General features: G+C 45.6%; 1 protein-coding gene across 3 annotated transcripts in view; it reads right to left on the minus strand.

Moving 5' to 3' along the window:
- Positions 1 to 905: 905 nt before the first annotated feature.
- The window catches only part of Ogfod3 (2-oxoglutarate and iron dependent oxygenase domain containing 3), a 32155-nt gene continuing 10875 nt past the window's right edge, over positions 906 to 22185 (minus strand). Inside the window, exons 5-9 of one of the 3 annotated variants that reach the window (XM_037201273.1) lie at positions 21214 to 21278; positions 20674 to 20730; positions 18251 to 18404; positions 8543 to 8681; positions 906 to 2198 (exon numbers count right to left, since the gene is read on the minus strand). In XM_037201273.1, the coding sequence (XP_037057168.1) occupies positions 2062 to 2198; positions 8543 to 8681; positions 18251 to 18404; positions 20674 to 20730; positions 21214 to 21278 (552 nt within the window). In that variant the 3' untranslated portion in view covers positions 906 to 2061. The remainder of the gene's footprint in view (positions 2199 to 8542; positions 8682 to 18250; positions 18405 to 20673; positions 20731 to 21213; positions 21279 to 22185) is intronic. The other 2 variants (XM_028884958.2, XM_037201272.1) reach the window with 2 other exon arrangements.

Genomic DNA, 22185 nt, shown 5'->3' on the forward strand with positions numbered 1-22185 from the left:
TGAATGAAGGTCTTTTATGAACTCCACTCCCTGGCTTCCACGTGACATGTCTTTGGCAATGTTTCAATGACAACCACAGAGATAAAGGAAGAGGATTACGGGGCCTCCTTGGCATTGTCTAGAAGGGGCTCACGCAGACTTGGCTGTGAGTCTGAGGGAGGAAACTGCACTGGCTTTGCACTTGCTCTGAAGAAACCTGTCAGGTTGTAGTATAACACAGGCTGAACCCATGTCTAGAGTGTCACCTTATACTGGCTGCCAGGTGATGCTTGCTCAAATGCCCATAGCTATCCTTAACTACTAGGACCTGCAGGATCACCCTTGTTCCAGTCCCAAACCCCTGCCCATGCTGACACCTGATCCCAGCTTTGGTCCCAGCTGTGGAGGAGTGTTCTTGGCCATGTGACCTTTCCAGAAGCTTCTGGAGCTTCATTAAGACCCATGACCTATTCCCACTCAAGTACTGCTTTTCATGCTGTGTCTGGCTGGCTTGGGATAAGATGGCCAGACCTCCTCACCAGGTAAGTACTGCCTAGTATTTAAAGGCCGCAGAGGATAAAAGGGCTATGACTATGGGGGAAGTGCCACGCAGCCTGGCCATGCAGCCCATGACATGCCTGTCTTAACTACCACCAGAAATCCAAGAGTCAGAGCCACAAGATGACAACTGCAGGGAGGCCTGGCACCACTGCCCTGACGGAAAAGGCCCAGGAAGCAGCAGCCCTGCAGTCAGCCTCATCCACCAGCCAGAACTTGTCTGTTCCCATGATCTACTCAGGAGGACCAATAGGGGGTAGCAGAGGCCTCAGCACTCAGAGCACTGTCTTGTCCGTGGTACAACCTGCTAGAACAAAGGCATGATCCTCTGCATGTGGAGATGAGACATCCTGCTCTGAGACAGGTAGTACAATGCAGATCCAGGCTCCTCTATTTGAGATCTCCTCATACCTTCATTGGCCTCACATCTACTCATTCCCAGGGTCTAGGAGCACCCCCCCCCCCGCCCCTTTATTTTTAATCATGCTGCAGGTCAGCTCAAAGGCCTGATATGCCTAAGCTGTCTTGAACAACCACTGGAGGCATATGGGCTGTGGGGGTAATTTCAACACCAGGGCCACCTACTTCAGGGGTGCATGGCCATGTGCCATGCTTCCTGGACAGAAGAGGGATGTCCCAGCTGCTCTTCCCAGGATGTTATATCAAGATGGCCAGATGAGTCTGTTTCTTGGGGACATTCTTGGGACTCTATTTACATGTGTGCATGGGGGAGGGGTCAGGGGATGTGGCTTCAGGGAGCAACTGTGGCCCATGCTTGACCTGGATTGATCAAGCTGGAGTTGCCCCTGGGGCCCAGGCCTCCCCATGGCACGTTTATTCCTAGTTCTTCTGACTGTTGCTGATGGGAAAAGAGATGGCACCAGAATGAGGAGACAAACACACTGTGCCTCATGCTGGGCACAGGGATGATGAGACCCTCCTTGGCAGGGACATACTTGGACTTGTTCTCAGGTATAGACTTAGTCACCCAGTCACACAATGTCCATCTCCTCCTTAAATGCACAGATTTATCCTTCACCCATGAAATTTCTCAGGTTCCCAGAGACACCAACTACTGGAGCCTTCTCCAAAGTGCCACCATTTCCGTTCCTATGTCCCCTCCTTTTTGCCTGGTCTATTCTAGAACTGAATACCTTCAGTGGGCTATGTGGGCTGGGGCAAGATGTCTAGCTCCAATAACACATGGGTGTTTCTTCCCTACATGGGGATCCCTCCTGAGGAATGAGGCCTGCCAGCCATGGCGGGCATCCCACACACTCAGAGCTATCAGGTGAAAGGCTCCTTCCTTGATTTACTCACAGATGAAAATATTAAAACACCAGCAAATCAAAATTCAGGCTAATTCATAAGGCACTCTGTGCAGCGATGGGCTGAAATGGGGGAGTGTGTGTGAGCACACGTTCAGCCTGGCCTGGGCGTGTCTTCATCGACAGGGCTGTGTCCCAACACTAGGGTGCCACCCACAGGCTTCCAGACATGGTCCTCAGGACACAACCTAGCTCGTTACGTGAGTACTGGATCCTTGATGCCATGGTCAGGGTTGCAGGTAAAAGCAATGGTGAGGGCATAGCGGGTGCCCCAGAGGACCTTCTCCACCCGGTGCAGGTTCTCAGAGCCTGAGGTAAAGAATGAGACTCGACCTGGAGGAAGAGAAAACAGAGGTAACCTCTAGGCCACACTTGCAGCAATGAACAGAACAGCACTGGACAAGATGGAGAAACCCTGACCCCCAACTGCTGTGACAAAAGCCAGAGGACTTAGATAACTGAACCAGCAGTGCTGGGTGCATCAAGGGGGCACAGGGGACCCCCAGTCTTCCTCTCTATGGGGACTTTCTATTGTGGGGAGACAGAGGCTTGCTAGTAGCTTTCCAGGTCTGACAGGTGGGAAATAAAAACTAATCACTGGGGCTGGAGAGATGGTTCAGCAGTTCAGAGCACTGGTTGCTCTTCCAGAGTCCTCTGGGTATGATGACCAGCACCCACATGGCAGCTTCAGTTGGCTCTAACTCCAGCACTAGGGCCTGAGTGCAGGTGTCTGAGATGGTCTGCACTTGGCTGTACTGGGGGGGAGGTCTTTTGCTCCACCCCTTGGCGTCTCTACAAATAACCTGGGGCAGAGACAGTCAGGGCCCATTGGAAAAGGTTCCAGGCCCTCTCGATGTTGTCCTTTATTTTCTATCTGTTTATCTCCGCAATATAAATCCTTCTATCTAATATTTCCTGCTGCTCACACTCAAGAAAACTCTGGGGAGCTGTGGGGTTGATGGGTAAACGCCCCACATTTTCTGGGTTGCCCCATGACTTTAATCCCAGCACTTAGGGTCAAGGGCAGGCAGACCTCTGTGAGTTTGAAGCCAACCTGGTCTACATATGGAGTTCTAGGCCAGCCAGGGCTACATAGTGAGACCTTATCTTTAAAAAAAAAGAAAGAAAAATGAATAAGATATTTTAATCCACTTGTTCCCACCCTCTCTGTCTCTTTCATGCTTCTTGGCTATGTGATATCCTTTACCAAGATACAGTAGTAAAACAGGCACTTAGGGGCTTGTCCATACTCTACACTTAGACCCATGGACAACGAAAAGCAGAATGAAAGCCTGACATCTCTGCCTCCATTTTGTGTCCATCTCCTTTACTTTGTGTTAGACTCCTGCTTGACTCTCTGTAGGCATGCTAAGGACTGAGGACTATCTCCTGACCATCTCATCCCCCTTTAGGCTAACAGCACAGAAATGTCATTATCCTAAACCTGCAGTCACCTTTTATGAGTGCTAGAGTCTTGTAGGACAGACCATCCTTCCAGATGAAGGTAATTGTCTAGGTAGGTGAGAGTGCACTCTGGAGCAGAGATGATGGCTAAAACAACTTCCTACCACTCTGGAGAACCAGAATGGAGACAAAGGTTAACCATACCTAACTTTGTCCAAGACTGCTTAATTATGAACACCTCTTACCTTGTTTAAACCAAAGCTTATGTTAATACCTCAAAGATGACATGAGGTCACTAGACCCTTTATTTGCTGGTTAAATCCCTTCACCCTGCTTAAAAACAGAACAAACATTTCACTGGGAATATAGCTCAGCTGGGAGAGTGCTTGCCTAGCATGCATGAAGTCCTAGGTTTGATCCTGTGTACTGGATTAACTGAGCATGATGGTGTACATCTTCAATACTAGCACTTGAGAGAGAAGTAGAGACAGGAGAATCAGTTCAAAGTGACCCTTGGCCACAGAGTGAATTCAAGGCTAGCCTGAGGTATTCTGAGATATCTGAATGTCTATTTCAAAAAAAGAGGGTAGAGACAGCTCAGCAGTTAAGAGCACTTGCTGCTTTTGCAGAGGACCTAGGTGCAATTTCAAGCACCCACATGGCAGCTCACAACCATCTGTACCTCCAGGGGATCTGGTGTCCTCTTCTGGCATCTGTGAACACTTCAAGGACACAGGACACATACAATATGAAGGATAACACACACATAAAATAAAAACAAATGGTGGCTCATGTAGAATCCCAGTACCTTAGCGACTGAGGCAAAAGGACCATAAGTTCAAGAAAAGCTTGACCATTCTCAAAAAAGAAAGAAAGAAAGAAAAAGTTGGGGGGAATTAGGAAGGGCAAGCACATAGGACCCCTATAAACTCAGAATTTAACATCCAATGAAAATAAAATTTAAAAAAATGAGGGCACCAGGCAGTGTGATATTCATATATGATCTCAGGAGTCGAGAGGCTGAGACAGAGGATCTGAAGTGCCCAGTCAGCCTGGGCTACAGAGTAAAACCCTGTCTCAAAGCAAAACAAAACAATAAACAGTGAGATCCAGGGGTACAGCTTACAGTATAATGCCTGTGCTGCATTCATGAGAACCTGGGCTCATCCCCAGCACCAGGGGATAAAAGGTAAAATGAGGACACATTCAGAAACATCACTGCAGCCTCCTTGCCACAGGCTGAAGGGAGATACTCCCAGCTAGAAACCTGGATCCAGAAAGGGGTGGGAAATATTGGAAGGGATGAGCAGGTGGAGAGTGGGGGCAGGGGGAGGACACTCTGCTGCTAATTCCTGAGAAGGGATAAATCATTTAAAGAGAGGGGAGAGGATAACTTAATAACATACTATGGTGTTGATTTATCTCGTATTTGAGTAAAAGATAGGAAAATGAAAACACAAAAGTTATGGGAGCACTTGTAGGTGGAAGTGGGCCAGCCAAAAACCTTGGTATTTTGCTTTTAATTACCCCACAGATTCAATGTAACTCAAATCAAAATTTTTGCAGAAATTAGCAAGTAGACTCTAAAATTCGTTTAGAAATGAAGACAAAAAAAATTGGCAGCAAAAACAACTTTTAAAATGAAGAATAAGGACTAATGCCACCTGTGTTCCAGGTTATAAAGCTATAGTGGTGGAGACATTATGGCATGTCACTCAGTGGGTGGAGCCAGAAGCATATGGACACAGTCTATGGACCTATGACAAAAGCTTCAAGATCACTTGATGGGTAAGATAGTCTCTTCAACAAATGATGTAGAAACATCTGGAAACCCATATATAACAAGTGAACACTGGAACACTGGCCCCTACCTCCCACCACACATCAATATTATTTCAACAAGGATCAGAAGAATTAATATAAAAGTCATAAAGTCTCTACAAATGAACACAAGAAAAATCCCTATAATCTTTTTTTTTTTTTTTGGTTTTTCGAGACAGGGTTTCTCTGTGTAGCTTTGCGCCTCTCCTGGGACTCACTTGGTAGTCCAGGCTGGCCTCGAACTCACAGAGATCCACCTGGCTCTGCCTCCCGAGTGCTGGGATTAAAGGCGTGCACCACCATCGCCCGGCTTAAATCCCTATAATCTTAGGGTGGCAAATATTTCTTAGGCATTATCTTAAAGAATGAATACTATAAACAGAGCAAGTTCCAGGACAGGCTACAAAGCTACACAGAGAAACCCTGTCTCAAAAATAAATAAATAAATAAATAAATAAATAAATAAATAAATAAATAAATAAATAAATAAAAGAATGAATACTAGAAGAAAAAGATCAATAAGTTGAACTTCTCTTTTTTTTTTCTTTCTCAGAGCTGAGGACCAAACCCAGCGCCTTGCACTTGCTAGGCAAGTGCTCTACCACTGAGCTAAATCTCCAACCCCAATAAGTCGGACTTCTTAAGAGCTTCAGCTTTGATTTCCTTCAAGAGTTGAGGAAATAAAGCCAGGTGTGGCAGCACACAACTGTAATCCCAGCACTTGGCAAATGATGGCAGAGGATCAGGAATTCAAGATCAGCCTCATGAGACTGTCTCAAAACAAAACAAACAAACAAACAAACAAAACAGAAGGGTGGGAGGAAGAGGAGAGAGACAGAAAAAGACAGAGTGTGTAAGCCAGGGAGACAGCTCATGGTGAGCACACAGCTGCAGGGTGCATGGCTACAGCATCCCCTTTTTACAAGAGTGACTCCTGTACTCTAGTTGAAGCCTCTCCTGTGACCAGGTGACTTGGGAAGTCAGCTGATATAAAGAGGCTCAGCTTGCAGGACCCAACCTCGCACAACGAATGGATACCTCCACGGCTGCAGACTGGAGTACTGCATTGTGAGGGAAAATAGTCATGTTTGTCACTTTCCTCACTGCTTGCAGACTCTCACTCCCTAAATGATGGTGGTAATGCTGACATAGGTAATGCTGACATAGGCTAATGCAGGCTTCGGACTTCATTTACTTTTAATGAACTCCACTTAACTCTGACAGCTCAAAAGTCCATGTTTTTGAAATGACAGATATGTCAGAGAGGCCTTGCAGTTACAAAATGATAGGACCCTTACAATGGAATCAAAACATCAGCCCCAGAGCAGAGACAAAGACAGACAAGGACTGCCAAGCACAATGATGAACAAGGACACCCCAGTTCTCAGAACAAGGGATTGTATGACACCTCCTATCCCTGGGAAGCACTGTCTGATGGCCACCTACTTCCTTAAAGCAGGACTGAACTTGGCAACTAAAAAATCAAATCACAAAGTGACCTAGGTTTCTAGAATCCTGCATGTCTCCTCATGTAATCATAGTCCCTGAGTGACAGCTAACTCCAAAGTTTTGCTGGCTTTCAGTCCATAAAGTGCTTGGGACCCCTAAAGGGCGGACGGGGGTTACAGCACAGGGTGGGAGCAAATAAACAGTTGACTGACCACACCTTATCTATTTCAGAGAAAGGATTGACCACAGTCTTTGCTGACCTGGGTTGTGAGCCCCACCACATAGTCCAGCCAGCCTCATGATTTACAGCAGGGCCCAGGGCCATACGGAATAAGCCCAACCTCTGAGAGCCAGAGGGCTCCATGGGTTGGGGGTTGTCAGCCGTGCTCTCTTTACCAACAGCCAATAAAACCCCTGGTCATTAAGACTCAATGAGCACCTGGTCAGAAGGACCCTATGTGTGTCCCATGGACGGCTAGAGCTGGGACTTGTGGTGAATGGCAGGAAACTTGCCTGGCTCACCAGGACCCTACCCTTCAGCTTCTTCCCTTGGAGAATTATAATTCATAATGAATTTCATAATGAACTTCGGGTGAGTGTGAATGGCTTTGCTGGATTCTGAGCACCAGGCTGGGCAGTGGCAAAAACAGATGCAAGGAGGGGAACAATGCACCCAGAGATGGCCAGAGAACCTGCCATGAGCCCAGGAAGAGGAACATTGCACAGATATAGCCCACTGTCATGATTCTAGGGAATTCATTATGAAATTAAATATTTGTTCTTTCTATATTTTAAGTTTTAAAATGGCTTTTAGAAGGAGGTACTGGGTATACTTCTCACAGGAGTGACTGACACTGGTAGTGTGCTTAATACTTTACTTACCTTAGTAGGTAAAGCCAGAAGTTGACATATTTCATCAGCTTTTACCCTCATCTAGGGAGCAGACTGGGTCCTGACCATCAAACAGTCCTAGACAGGTCCCCAGAGTTCCAAAACAGGTCCCTCTAATCTCAGGAGAGGGACCTCCTGAGTCCTGTTCCCCCCTCAGGAGCCCTAAGTGGTAAATAGTGATGTCTTATGGTAGTTTGAATGAGAATGGCCCCCATAGGCTCAAAGATTTGAATGCCTGGTCACCAGGAAGTGACACTATTTGAAAGGATTAGGAGATGTGGCCTTTTGGGAGTAGATGTGGCCTTGTTGGAGGAAGTATGTCACTGAGGGTGGGCTTTGAGGTTTCAAGAGCCCAAGCCAGACCCAGTGGCTCTCTCTTCCTGCTGCCTGTTTAGCTGTATAAAATAACACACCTCCTTGCTCAGTAGCATATAATAAACATGCTGAGTTTCTGGGCTGCTGGTTTGTTTCCTTAGAGCACGTGGGCCACTCAATTTTAAGTTGTTAGGTCCCTTCAAAAAAGGTCATGGAGAAGTCAGGCATGGTATCACACATCTTTAATCCTAGCACTCGGGAGGTAGAGGCAGGCGGATCTCTGTGCATTCAAGGCCAGCCAGGATAGCCAGGGCTGTTACACAGAGAAACCCTGTCTCAAAACAAAACAAACAAAAGGTATTGAACAGGAGCATGCAACAGAATCTGGTGAGACCCTGCACTCCAACTCCAATTTGATAACCCTAGAAGCCTGGCCCTGCCAGTCACTTGCAGTAACACTGGGCAACTGAGTAACAAAGCTGGCCTCTGGGTGTTATGACTAGCAGGTAGACTTGGACAAACCTAGAACTAAGACCAAAAGATGTAGAGTAGGTGTTCTATAAATGTAGTATTGCCTGGAGTAAAGTCCACCTCACCCACAGTACGTGTGTGTGTGTGTGTGTGTGTGTGTGTGTGTGTGTGTGTGTGTGTGTGTGTGAGAGAGAGAGAGAGAGAGAGAGAGAGAGAGAGAGAGAGAGAGAGAGAGAGAGCATGCGTGTGTACATACATGCTTGTGAACATGCACAAATGCCATCTAGCTGAACTATATCTGTATCCCATACCCTAGGACAACCCACCAGGCTGTGTCCTACCAGCTCTGGGCTCCACTGTCTTGTTGGACCCTTCCTCCATGAACACAAAGCGCCCTCCACCGAAGTCCTCTAAGTAATCCGAGAGGTAAAGCAGTGAAGTGTAGTCAAAAGAGCCGTAGGTCACCTGTGGGGTGAAGCATAAGGGAGTGGGTCAGACTTCTCAATTCTTACGGGGAATTAGGCTTTTTAAAAATTGTATTACTACTTATGTATATGTGTCTGCTGTGTATACCATGTGTGTTAAGATGTCCAAGGAGGCCAGAAGAGGGTATTGGATTCCCGTGGAGATTTAGTTAGAGACTGTTGTGAGCCATGCAATGTGGATTCCCTCTACAAGATCAGCAAGTGCTCTTAACCTTTGAGTCATCTCTCCAGCCCTGGAAATGAGGCTTTGGAGACAGTTTTGCTCCAGCAAAGCTGCATGAAGGGGTGATGAGCACAGAACAGAAGCTGGTGCAAATTGGCTCCTATCCTGAGCATAGCAACATAAACAGTGTACTGTCTATAGAAAAAAGCATGTCAATTGTGGCCAACTATGGGGCAGTCCAAAACTTTCTGTAAAATATATATAGTATGAAATCTACTTTCAGCCATTTTTCCAAGCACTATTAGCAGGACTGAGCATACTCACCTTGCTGCACAGCCATCCCTACCTTCTACCCTAGCCTCTGCATCTTCCCAAAATGGACATCTGTCACCACTGACCCTAATTCCCAACCTGGTCCCCAAAACCCACCATTCTATGGCATCTTTGGGAATGTGGCATCTCTTGGAACCTTATGAGAGGCTCAGACAATTGTCAATGTGTGACTAGCATGCTCCACTGGGTACAGAAGCAAGCTTGCTCATGCTCATCTATGTTTCAGACCCTCACATTCCTGGAGCACATACAGCACATACCATCACCCTGGGGGCCATGATTGTGGGTCTTGAGGAAGAGGTGGCAATGCTGACTGAGCAGGACAATGGGCAGAAAGGAGCCTGCTCCATCACTCATTAATGCTGGGTTCCAGTTTAGGTATGATGAGTTGATGAATTTCCTGAGGCCTTGTAGCTTTCTCCACAGAAGAAGGTAACATCAACCCCAGAATATGGAGGCTTGTACCCAGGATCCCCACAGAGCCAGTGCTGAGGGTAGGAGGAGCCTCCTTTCTGTCCCATACAGTTCTACTGCACCACTGGACAGAGACCAATCTGGAGCCAGTCCATCATGGGAAGAGCTGCACCCCTGGAGTTCCTGTGCTGATTCAGTACAACTGGTTACTTCCTCCCACCATACTGCTCCTGTACATACCCCTACAAGAGTTCCCACACCAGTTCTTACCCAGGCTTTGCCCTGAGAAGCCCAAATTAAGACAGATATCACTAGAACAGAGCAATTGAATATAGGAAAACTTCAGCAGAATCTATACTTAATCTATACTCAGAAAATTTATCTTACATCAAAGTGGCATGAGCATGGGAAGCCCTGCTACAGCAACTCAAAACATTAAATAGAAATATATTTAACAAGAAGCACAGAGTAAGCTGGGCATGGTGATACATGCCTGTAATCACAGCTCTTGGGAGGTAGAGGCAGAAAGATCAAGAATTCAAAGTCATCCTCAGTTACATATTGAGTCTCTAGCCAGCCTGTATTACATCAGATGCTGCCTCAAACAAAACAAAACACATACACAAAGGTGGGAGGGGGGGGAGGAGAAAGGTTCAGGGAGTAACAACACTGTCTATGCCAGTATGAGGATCTGAATTTGAATCCCTTGCACTCACATAAAATGTTGGGCATAGCTGTGCACATATGACTAGCAGGTAGACTTGGACAAACCTAGAACTAAGACCCAGCACTCAGGAGGCAGAGCCAGGAGGATCTCTGTGAGATCCAGGGCAGGCACCAAAACTATACAAAGGGCCTTTAATCCCAGCACTTGGGAGGCAGAGGCAGGCGGATCTCTGGGAGTTCGAGGCCAGCCTGGGCTACCAAGTGAGTTCCAGGAAAGGCGCAAAGCTACACAGAGAAACCCTGTCTCGAAAAACCAAAAAAAAAACAAAAAAACTATACAGAGAAACCCTGTCTCAAAAAAACCTCCTTGGGTCAGTGTAGCACGAATCTTAGATGGTCTTATTAATAAGATCAAACCCAATGCCAAGTATTGGGGTGAATGCTGGAAGATCAGAGAAGCAGAACAAGCCGCAGCCACCTCACCTTGCCAGTTCCTCAGCTGATCCTATTTCCTCAGACTGGAAGCCTCTGAGTCCTCATCCAGAATGAGTCTCAGCTGAACTGTTGCTCAAAAGCCTAAAAGCTTAACCTGCCAAATGCTTCTAATTTCTGGTCCTCATGCCTTATATACCTTTCTGCTTTCTATCATCACTCCCTAGGATTAAAGGCTCACTGTCTGGGGTTAAAGGCATGAGTCACCATGCTTGGCTGTATCCTTGAACACAAAGAGATCCAGGTAGATCTCTGCCTCTGGAATGCTAGGATTAAAGGCATGTGCTACTACTGCCTATCCTCTACGTTTAATATTGTGGCTGTTCTGTCTCTGACCCCAGATAAGTTTATTAGAGTGCACAGTATTTTGGGGGAACACAAAACCACTACAGGTCAGTAGAATTTCTAATCTAGATTTCAGAACAATCCCTTATTCATTAGTACATCCACATATACCCAAGAGACTGATCCCTAAAGAGGGAGTCACATGCCCTTCTGCTCCCAGTAGCATGAATTGTGGGAGCCAAAGACGGGACACAAACATTTGGTGACTGTGAATGAAACGTGACACAGTCATAAGTAGAATATTCTTTACTGTTAAATATAACAGATTAAAATTTGTGTATTAACCCAAAAGTGACTGCTGCTGGTAAGAAGAGTGCTGGAAAGCACAGTAGTTAGACACTTCAGGGCCAGCGAGATGGCTCAGTGGGTGAAGATGCTCAAGGGCAAAGCTGGTGCTTGGGCTCAATCCCGAGCCCATGCGAAAGTAGAAGAAGAAAATCAACTTCACAAAGTTGTCCTCTGACCTCCACACATATGCCCACATGTACATGCCATGTACATGCACACAAACATGCCTGCACAATAATGATAATAAATATTTTTAAAATATTATTTAAAGGATATTTCAGTATCTGAATATATAGTTTCATTAAAAACTACAAAAAGCCCGGGCTGCGGTGGCACACACCTTTAATATCAGCACTCAGGAGGCAGAGGCAGGCAGATCTCTGTGAGTCCAAGGCCAGCCTGGGCTACAGAATGAGTTCTAGGATAGCCAGGACTACACAGAGAAACCCTGTCTCAAAAAAACCAAAAAAAAAAAAAAAAGCATACAATGACTCAGTGGGTAGTTTGAGTTCAATCCCTGGAACTTGTATAAAGGTAGAAGGAAAGAACCAACTCTACAAAGTTGTCTTCTGATTTCTGCACATTCACCCTGGTAGACCAAACCCGTGATAATAAATTAAATTACATTTTAAAAAAGAGAGCATTACAGACTGATCTCAGGGTTCTGTGGATGAGACCACTAGCTTCAAGATCAAATTTGCCATCAATTGCTTAACAGAAAAGGGAACAACTTAGAAAAATGTGATTCTCTATAAATGACAACACACTCTATTTTATGCATTTGTTTTTGCATAAAAGTAGTTGGAGAGTCAGGTGGTAGTGGCACAGGCCATTAACCTCAGCCCTCGGGAAGCAAAGGTAGGTGAATCTCTGAGTTCAAGGTCAGCCTGGTCTACAGAGCAAGTTCCAGGCTACACAGAAAAACCCTGCCTCAAAAAACAAAAGACAAGCCGGGCGGTGGTGGCGCACGCCTTTAATCCCAGCACTTGGGAGGCAGAGGCAGGCGGATCTCTGTGAGTTCGAGGCCAGCCTGAGCTACCAAGTGAGTTCCAGGAGAGGCGCAAAGCTACACAGAGAAACCCTGTCTCGAAAAACCAAAAAAAAAAAAAAAAGACAAAACAACAACAAAAAGAACGTAGTTGGAGAAGAGATCCTAAAATCTGGCCATGGCCATTGTGTTAATTTGGGCAAGTATCTTCTTATATTCTTTTCACTTTTGAACCTTGTATGATACATTACTATTCAAATAACCAAACTTAAAATGAAGCACACTGGCTAGAAGTTATGCGGCACGGCACGGCGCTCTGCAGAACACTGTGGCAGTCACCCAAAAATCCACCTAGTTCTGGTTCACTGAAGCGTTTTTTCCCCCCTAGTACAGTGTCTCAATATGTGGCTCTGACTGTCCTGGAACCCACTATGCACCAGGATGGCCAAAGCAAACATCTAATTAGGAAACACAAGTTTCAGATGCTGCTTTGGTTCCCAAACAGACAGGTAGAATTTAGTCATGGGCCACGGGGATCTTGGAAGGCTTTAACGTAATCACTGCAGTCACCACAATCTACCAGGCAGAAACAGAAACTGAAGAAAGGCAGGCATGCTGGTGCTAGCCTGTGATTTCACTCCAAAGGTGGGGGAAGCACCACTGAGAATTCAATGTCAGTCTCAGGTATACAGGAAGTTTAAGGCTAGGCTGGACTACCCAAAGACACAATCTCAAAACAAGCAAACAGAATTCTTCAATATGAAAACCACATTGGATTGGATCTCAGCTGATGAAGAAAGAGGTACGTAAAAGCCTTGGACAGAGGAATAGAGTACATCTGGAGGACAGAGAACTAGGGAAGTGGAGCCTTGGGAGCGTACCTAGCGTACTGATAGTCTGTCACCGAGTCCCATGAAAAGAAGAGAAAGGTTAGTGAAGAAAAACCTATTTAAAGAAATAATGGCCCCAAACTCTCCAAATGTAGTAACTATGTTCACAATGCCACCAAGCAGTAACCAATCACCAGAAAAACCATTTTAAAGCTTTCAAACGCATTTAAAACTGTACATAGAGGTGGCTGAGAGACAGCTCAGTGGTTAAGTGTGCTTGCTGCTCTTGTTGAAGACTTGAGTTTGGTTTCCAGCAGCATGCACATCAGTCACTTACAACTGCGAGTAACTATAGCCCTGGGGGATCTAAGTTCTCTTCCAGCCTCCACAGGCACCTGCAATCTTTCATGTATGCATGAAACATACAATTACACAAACACACACACACACACACACACACACACACAATTAAAAATAACAATTAAAAAAACTGCACACAGGGGCTGGAGAGATGGCTCAGCAGTTAAGAGTTTTGGCTACTCTTCCAGAGGACCCAAGTTTGGCTCCCAGAACCCATATAGAAGCTCATAACCATCTGTAACTCCAGTTCCAGGGGATCTAATGCCTTTTTCTGACTTTCATGGGCATAAGGCATATATGTGGTACATATACACACATGCAAGCAAAACACTCATATACATAAGAAACAACAACAAACCCCACAAAATGCATACAGAGAAACATCACTGAGAGGCTGGGATGTTCTCACTGAACCACAGCTTTCCTAGGATGCTTTAGGTCCTGGATTCCATCCCAAGCACCAAATAAGAAAATAAGAAAAAGTTGGCCAGGTATGGTGATGCATGTCTTTAGTTCCAGCACTTGGGAGGCAGATACAGGAAGATCTCTGTGAGTTCAAGACCAGCCTGGTCTATATAATGAGTTCCAGGCTAGCCAAGCATACACAATGAGTCCCTGTCTCAAAAGAGAGAGAGAGAGAGAGAGAGAGAGAGAGAGAGAGAGAGAGAGAGAGAGAAGCTGGAAGCTGGGTGGTGGAGGTACACACCTTTAATCCCAGCACTTAGGAAGCAGAGACAGGCTTGTGGTGGTATTGTGTTCCCCAAAATAATGTGCATCCTATTAAACTTATCTGGGGTCAGAGAACAGAACAGCCACTAGATATAGAGGCCAGAAAATGGTGCACTCACGCCTTTAATCCTATCACTTGGGAGACAGAGATCCATCTGGGACAGAGATCCATCTGGATCTCTGAGTTTAAAGCCACACTGGAAACAGCCAGGCATGGTGACTCACGCCTTTAATCCCAGGAAGTGAGCCTTTAATCCCAGGAAGTGATGGCAGAAAGCAGAAAGGTATTTAAGGCATGAGGACCAGGAACTAGATAGAGCTGGTTAAGCTTTTAGGCTTTTGAGCAACAGTTCAGCTGAGATTCATTCTGGATGAGGACTCAGAGGCTTCCAGTCTGAGGAAACAGGATCAGCTGAGGAAGTGGCAAAGTGAGGTGGCTGTGGCTTGTTCTGCTTCTCTGACCTTCCAGCATTCACCCCAATACCTGGTCCTGGGTTTGATTTTATTAATAAGACCATCTAAGATTCATGCTACACAGGCCAGTCTCTATGAGACCAGCCTGGTCTACAAAGCTGAGTTTCAGGATAGTCAGAGCTGCTATACTAAGAAACCCTGTCTCTAAACAAAACAAAATGAAACAAAACAAAAAAGGAGAAAAAGATGTGTATACGTTTTCTTAGGCTGGTCATGGTTAGTTTAGGAACCGGATGAGCAAGGCAAGACACTGTAGGTGGGAAAGCGGCAACTGTCACCGGAGGGTTACAGGTGACGACAGAGAAGCAAACAGTGGCACAGTAGCCAGGACCATCCCCAGGCTGGAAGAACACACCAGAAGAAAAAGGTATGATTTTGGCAACTAAGCTTCTAAAAGGAGAGACTTCACCGCAGGGCCAGAAGTCTCCTCAGTTTGTCATGTCTATGCTGGTGCCCGCAAACCTACACTCATTCAAGGGGCTCCTCAGTCCATAGTTCATGAAATAAGAAGTATGTTCAAGCTCCTACAAGAAGCACACCAGCAGCCTCTTCATACAGACGTGATTTGGGGAGAATGCATGGGGTCTTGGAAAGCTCTGGGCTCTAACCTTTGCTGCTGGGTCTATACAAAGGCGCTGTGACAGAGCTTCAGTTTCCTCAGAGACCAGAAGCCAGGTATCACCGCCATTTCTGAGTAGCTACTTGGAGGATCCTCAGAACATACTGCATGTGACAGGTGCTACAAGGAGTTTCCAGTGCCCTGTATTGCAGGCAAGCACCTGCCACATGCAGAGCTATTTCCAAGTGATGTCAGAGAGAACACTCACAAATCAGCATCTAGTTAATAAAGGTAACTAGTAAGACATGCCACAAAGACAGTGATGTAAGACGTGCACAGAATTTCAATCACATTAGAATACTTTCCAGTCTGATGAATCATTCAATTAGCAAGTCTGTGCTAAGAGGTAAGAATAATGAGGCTCCAAGGACCAGCTGCAAGCATTAAGCCACCACCACCCTCCCACGCCATCCTCAATTTCCCACTGCCTGCATCCCGAGTTTAAGGACAGAATCAAGTGATTGATCAGCCCTGTCAGCACTATGAGAACAGGAGCCTAAGGAAGAGCACAAGGCCAACACCTCCTGAGAAGTCCAAACCCTGCTCTCCTCTGCTGCTTCTGTGCCCCAACCAGTCGCCATAACAATGGTCATCTCCTAACAGGGATAGAAATGTCCAGGAGTGAGCAGCAAGTCCTCAAAAGTGAGCAGGCCAGTGAGGCGTGGAAAAATATTCCTGAAACTCAACAGAACATGATGCAAGACTTGTCTGTGGGTATCAGTCTCTGTTGGTGGATCTAGCTTGACGTCATGAGCTGAGTGTTCCCCAATCCAGCATCAGCCCCCTAGGCTAATACCAAGGTAACATGAACCCTGTAAGCCAACAGGGCACTGACTCCAGTCGCTTCAGCAGTGAAACTCAAAGAAAGCAAAGATGAGCCGGTGGTGGTGGCACATGCCTTTGATCCCAGCACTCTGAAAGCAGAGAACTGTGATTTCAAGGCCAGCCTGTTCTACAGAGCAAGTTCACGGACAGCCAGGGCTTCACAGAGAAACCCTGTCTTGAAAAAGCAAAGATGAACCACAACAAGCATCAAAAGACCCAGGCAGAGCAAGCAGCACCAGGAAGCATGAGAGGATACAGGATCCCTGCCCTGTTCTCACTCCTTAAAAACTTCAACCTACCCTCACATACTGCAAAGGACCCTCCTAAACCACACAGTTACCAGTTACTACACTCAAAGGAAAAGGTGGGGGCAGACTGTGGCATGGAAGGGATGGCATTCCACTTTCTCATAGTATCTTGGCAGCCACCTGGCACTGTTAGGAGAACTGTGTGCTGGGCAGGAGTCCTCACCAGCTGTCCACAGTACAGAGGGAAGAGACCTTCATAGAGAAGGTTAATGTCAGTGCCTGGGGATAACTGGCCTACAGGGGCTGAGAAATCTCAGCAGGGCTGAACTAACCAAGGCAGATAACAAGTTAGGAAACAGAGAGGAGATAAGTAAGAGGGCTCCTCATTCTCTTTTGCTCTAACTTCCATTTCTCACAGACTGACACCCCATGAATTTTTATATCACTAACCAGACCACCTGCAAAATAATGATACCCACTTTCTGAGAAACATCACAAATTACGATTATTAAAATGGCTAATGAAGTATGCCCTATGAGACCTGCCTACATGTGATCTACATAGAAATAAGGAGCCCTTTAATGAATGGTGTTGGTTGTCTTTGTGTTGTTTTGAGATAGTACCATGTAGCCCAGGCTGGACTCAAACTCTCTATGTAGCTGAATGTAATCTTGAACTCCTGGTACTCTGCTTTTCCACCTCCCAGGTGCTAGGGTTACAGGCATGCATCATCCTGTCCAGTCTACACGATGCTGGGGATTGAATCCAGGGCCTCATTCTTGCTAGGCAAGTACTCTATCAACTGGGCCACATCCCCACATGAACATTTCATCTCTAGTAGTACTGCCTTCTCTAGCAGCAAGTCTGTCCAGTGTACCTAAAATGGACTCTTCTTCAAGGACAAAATTCTGTGGGTAAGAAGCCAGGCAGCTGTGGCACATGCCTTTAATTCCAGCACTCGAGAGGCAGAGATAGGTAGATCTTTGAGATTGAGGCCAGCTTGGTCTACAGAGTGAGTTCCAGGACAGCCATGGCTACACAGAGAAACCCTGTCTTGAAAAAAATAAAAAGAAAGAAAGAAAAAAGAAAAGAAGAAAGGAAAAGTATGCCAATATAAACTTTCCCTAATGTCTAAACATGGCTGCAGATTGAGCGGCTTCAAAGCTCCCACATCATATTCACAGTGACTGCTGAGGCTCCTGACACCAACTCTCCTCAAGTGTATCTTGTCTTCAGACTTCATCAATAAACTTTCTAACTTTGCTTCCCTCTTACTCATCCTGAATTCTCTTCTGTGACAGAGGTCAAGGACACAAGTGAACCCCCAGGGCTTCCCTGCTGCTGCTAGTGACAAGGTCTTAGGGAGGAGACACACACACACACACACACACACACACACACACACACACACAAAGGAAAAACACTGTGATGGAAGGAGGACATCCTGTGGGGATAGAGAGACCTGGGCCAGAGAAGTAACAAAAGGGACGCTGGGCTTACGCAGCCCAATCAAAAAGGCTGTACACAAATTTGGGAACTATAGAACAAAGGACACCACAAGGCCCATGGTGCTCCCCAGCAGCCACCAAACCTTTTATTCCAGCCCTCGACACCCACGAAAACTAATTCTATTTCCTCAAGTGAATCAGCTAACTTAGAGTGCACCCTAGAACCCCAGAAAAAGAAGTCTAAAATAGAGCAGAGAGACGTTGCAGAGCAGATGCCTAGAATTCTAGTCACAGACAAGAGAAAGAACCCACTTACCAAATGCTTACCTTGTCCACATGTGCATGCCAATACTCATCATGAGCTGTCTGGGCTTCTGTGCTATTTATTCGGGAGAAGAATGTGGGCTTTGTCAGATACAACAAGGATGAGCTGATGCCAAAGGCTTCAGCAATGGTGAGCTGGACCTTCTGCCGCACATCCCTGAAGAGGACACAATGGATCAGTCTGATATTTTTGGAAATTTTAATTATTTTAAATGTTTTTTAGAGTGAAACTGATTGGGATATTCCTTTCACTTTTCCTCCTAATTGCAAATCTCCACTTAACTCCTAAACCGAACAGAAAACAGCAGATATTTGGATAAAATAAGTATTTAGTGTTTTCCACCTTTAATTCCCTTGTATACCATCTCCAAGTAGCAATGTCTATAAGGAGCATTCCTGTGGCTGCAATGATCTTCATGCTTGCTGTTGGGATAGTCACCTTGATTGTCACCCAGAAACACAAGTTTTGTGTTCCACTGTGCTGACTCCTGGTTGTCCAGGAGTCCACACTTGCCTAGATTCCATGTGTGGAGGGAAGACCTTGTAGAAGGTACTCTCTGCTCTCTGTAGTTCAAGAAGGTCTGTGTCCATGATGCTCAAGAAGAACATATAGCTCAATTTTGTTTTCCTGTCGCGTTAGATATTTTGGTTTGTGTTTTGTTTTTTGGAAGGATTGGTTTTGCTGTTGTTTTGGTTTGGTTTGATTTGGTTTTGGTTTTTTTGAGACAAGGTTTCACTGTACAGCCCTGGCCATCCTGGAACTTGCTCTGTAGACCAGGCTGGCCTTGAACTCAGAGATTTGTCTGTTGCTGCCTCCTGAGTGCTGAAATTAAAAGCATGGGACACCACCACGCAGAATTTTTTTTTAATCTTATAAATTGTGGAACTCACAATGTTAAAATATCACAGACCCTTTCTATTTAAGCCAGTGTGTACATACTAGGAACAAACATAAACTAGTGAGGGCTACGAGCACAACTGGTCAGCTGGGGACAGTTATGGGCTAGGTCCCACGTCTTGAGAGTACCACAGAGTGGAGCTACATGCAAGGTGAGACCCTCAAAAGTTGCTGCAAAGCTCCTGATGGCTCCATTCCACCTGCAACAGCGAACTTCAAGGATGACAAATGTATTGTGCACTAAGTGATGACCTGCTGTTTCTACTGCCAGGTATGCAGAGTTAATCAAGCCCTTCGCCTGCTCTCTGGACCAGAACATAGGCTTTGTTCAGCAGCTATTTCCCTGGGAACATAACAAGGGTGATTTCTGATCATCAGAGATGGGTAGGCACAAGGCTACAAAGGACAGCAGGAACTTGGTGCTCTGATGCCATGTTCAGTGTCTTGGCTGGTTCAACACAATCTAGTAGGTGATAAAATTCAACACACACATGCTCACACATGGTTACAGGTAAAGCCTGAAATTCTGAACAAGATCAGAGTGCTGTACTAGTGCCCTTTCTGGTGAGTGACGTCATACTGCAGTTAGGCAACATTAGTAACAAGACTAACTAAAGAGATAGTGTAGATAATCTCCCTGGACTATTTCCTATGCTATAACACTTATTCTTTTTTAATAACTTTATTTATTTTTATTTCATGTGCACCTGTGTCTTGCCTGCATGCATGTCTGTGTGAGGGTGTCAGATTCTCTGGAACTGGAGTTACAGACAGTCATGAGCTGCCATGTGGGGTCTGAGAATTGAACCTGGGTCCTGCTGTAAAACAATCTTTGTACACTGTAAATATGTATTACTCTCATTGGTTAATAAAGAGTTAACTGGCCTATAGCTGGGGCAGGAGAGATTGGGCAGGAGAGCCAGACTAGGAGAATTCTGGGAAGAACAAGGGTGGAGTCAGAGGAGACATAGAGGGAGCAAGACATGCCGGAGGACAGGTAAAGCCACGTGCCACATAGCAATATGTAGATTAATAGAAATGGGTTAATTTAAGTTGTAAGAGCTAGTTAGTAATAAGCCTGAGTTACTGGCCAAGTATTATAATTAATATTAAGTCTCCGTGTCAGTTATTTGGAAACTGGAAGGAAGGAAAGAAAAGTCCATCTACAGAGTTCTCTAGAAGAGCAACCAGTTCTCTTAATGGCTAAGCCGTCTCTCCAGCTCCCTGTAATACACATCTTAATAACCTTTAAATAGAAGCTTTAATTAAAAAAAAATTCCCCAGATAGGCAAGATGACTCTGGGAGAGGACTGAGCAAGAATCATGTGACAGGTGCTAGGCTGTGACCAGTAGCAGGATATGTTTACTACGGGACCAAGAGGGCTTAGACAGTATTAGGGGAGCTGCCTGTCTATCCAGAGACAAGCTGAACTTCGTCTACATTCATAGGTCTCAATCCCTCATACAGGAGCCATTACCCTGGCCTGATATGACAGGACATCAGAGAGCCAATCTTTATCTTCCTTACCTATATAACTGGAAGTCCTCCTCAGAGAAGATATTTTGTACTTTATCCCCAAAGTATCTGTGAAATAATGAATAACATTAGCAGATATAGCATGTTACTAATCTTTTCCTTGCCTTAAAAAAAAAAAAAAAAAAAAAAAAAAACAGGGTCTCACTCTGTAGCTCAGGCTGATCTTCAACTTGGGATAATCCTCCTGCTTCAGATGACAGGTATAAACCACCACACCCAGCTTCCTTGTTTCCTTTAATCAGTCTTTCCTCAAGCTAACCAGCAAGTCTCTAAAAGCAGAGCTGTCATATCATGAGAGTTATTCCATTTCTACAATGATAACTATGTTACAGAGAAGAAAAAGGACAGAAAGTGAGAAGGATGGAGAAGAAGAAAGGAAGATTGAGGGAGGAAGGGACATCAATAGTTGACAGAACAATGACAATGAGGATGAGAACTCTCTTAGACCTCTCTCTAGCCCTTGAAGAACATCCATGCAGCTGCCGGGCACCCACCTGCATCCTGCCTCTTCCACTTCCTCCAGCCTCTCACCTGTACAGGTTCACAAAATGCTTCCCAACAGACAGGGCCCCAGAGTGCAAGTCCAGTATAGATGCCTGAAAAAGAAAACAAGTGATGGTTGCTTTAACAGCCAAGTTGAGCCCCAGTTACCACAATCCATTGTATAAACACTCTACTTCTGGCATCTTAAAGCCCTGCTTTGTGCACTGTCTGCCTGGACAGAAGTGTCTCTTTCTGCTGTCCAAAAAAGGAAACCAAACTTTTTGCCCTAACACTTTCAGAAACAGTCCCTAGACACATCTGGGAATTATGGTGAGTCACAGTCCACCCTATTGGCTCCCGCTTTCCTTCCCTCCACTAGGTCTGTCAAGGTAAAAATTACCACACAATTCTGTCTGTGTGAAGTGTGCAATGTGACTAGTTTCTGCATAAGTGTACACTTCTGCATGTACACCAGCCACACCCTTTTGTGATCCCTCTCTGCTCTCTGCTAGCCCATCCTGGACACCTACCTCAGGATCTACTTTCTTAGGAAGCTAGCTGTGTCCTGTTGAGGTGGAGGAATGGCAGATAGATCCTGTGATATGCTCTTTCCTTTAGCATAACTCATGTTGTTTATCCCAGCTAAGCACTGAGGCTATCCCACTGCATGGATGTGCCAAACCTGCTGGCCTATCCCTGTGATAGCTTTGGGTTTTTCTGTGTATGCTGGCCACAGATGCATGTGGGCATGTTCTTGGGGCTCCCAGTTAAACAGTTTATATGGAACTACCCATCGGTAACATTTAAGAAATGTTTTCTGATCCTCACCTCCCACCTCTGAGTCTTTCCCTGCATCCCAGGAGGAAAGTAGTCACCAACATGGACCATTTTACCCCATGCATAGCCAGTAGTAACAGACACCAGGCCCCTTTCCTTATTCTCACAGTTACTTAGCTAAGGTGTGAACACAACATGGGCTTACTCAATGTTTACTGAACTTAAAGGTATCAAGCCTATTTA

The sequence above is a fragment of the Peromyscus leucopus genome, chromosome 8b (genome assembly GCF_004664715.2).
Source record: "Peromyscus leucopus breed LL Stock chromosome 8b, UCI_PerLeu_2.1, whole genome shotgun sequence".
In the NCBI taxonomy this organism is placed as follows: Eukaryota; Metazoa; Chordata; class Mammalia; order Rodentia; family Cricetidae; genus Peromyscus; species Peromyscus leucopus.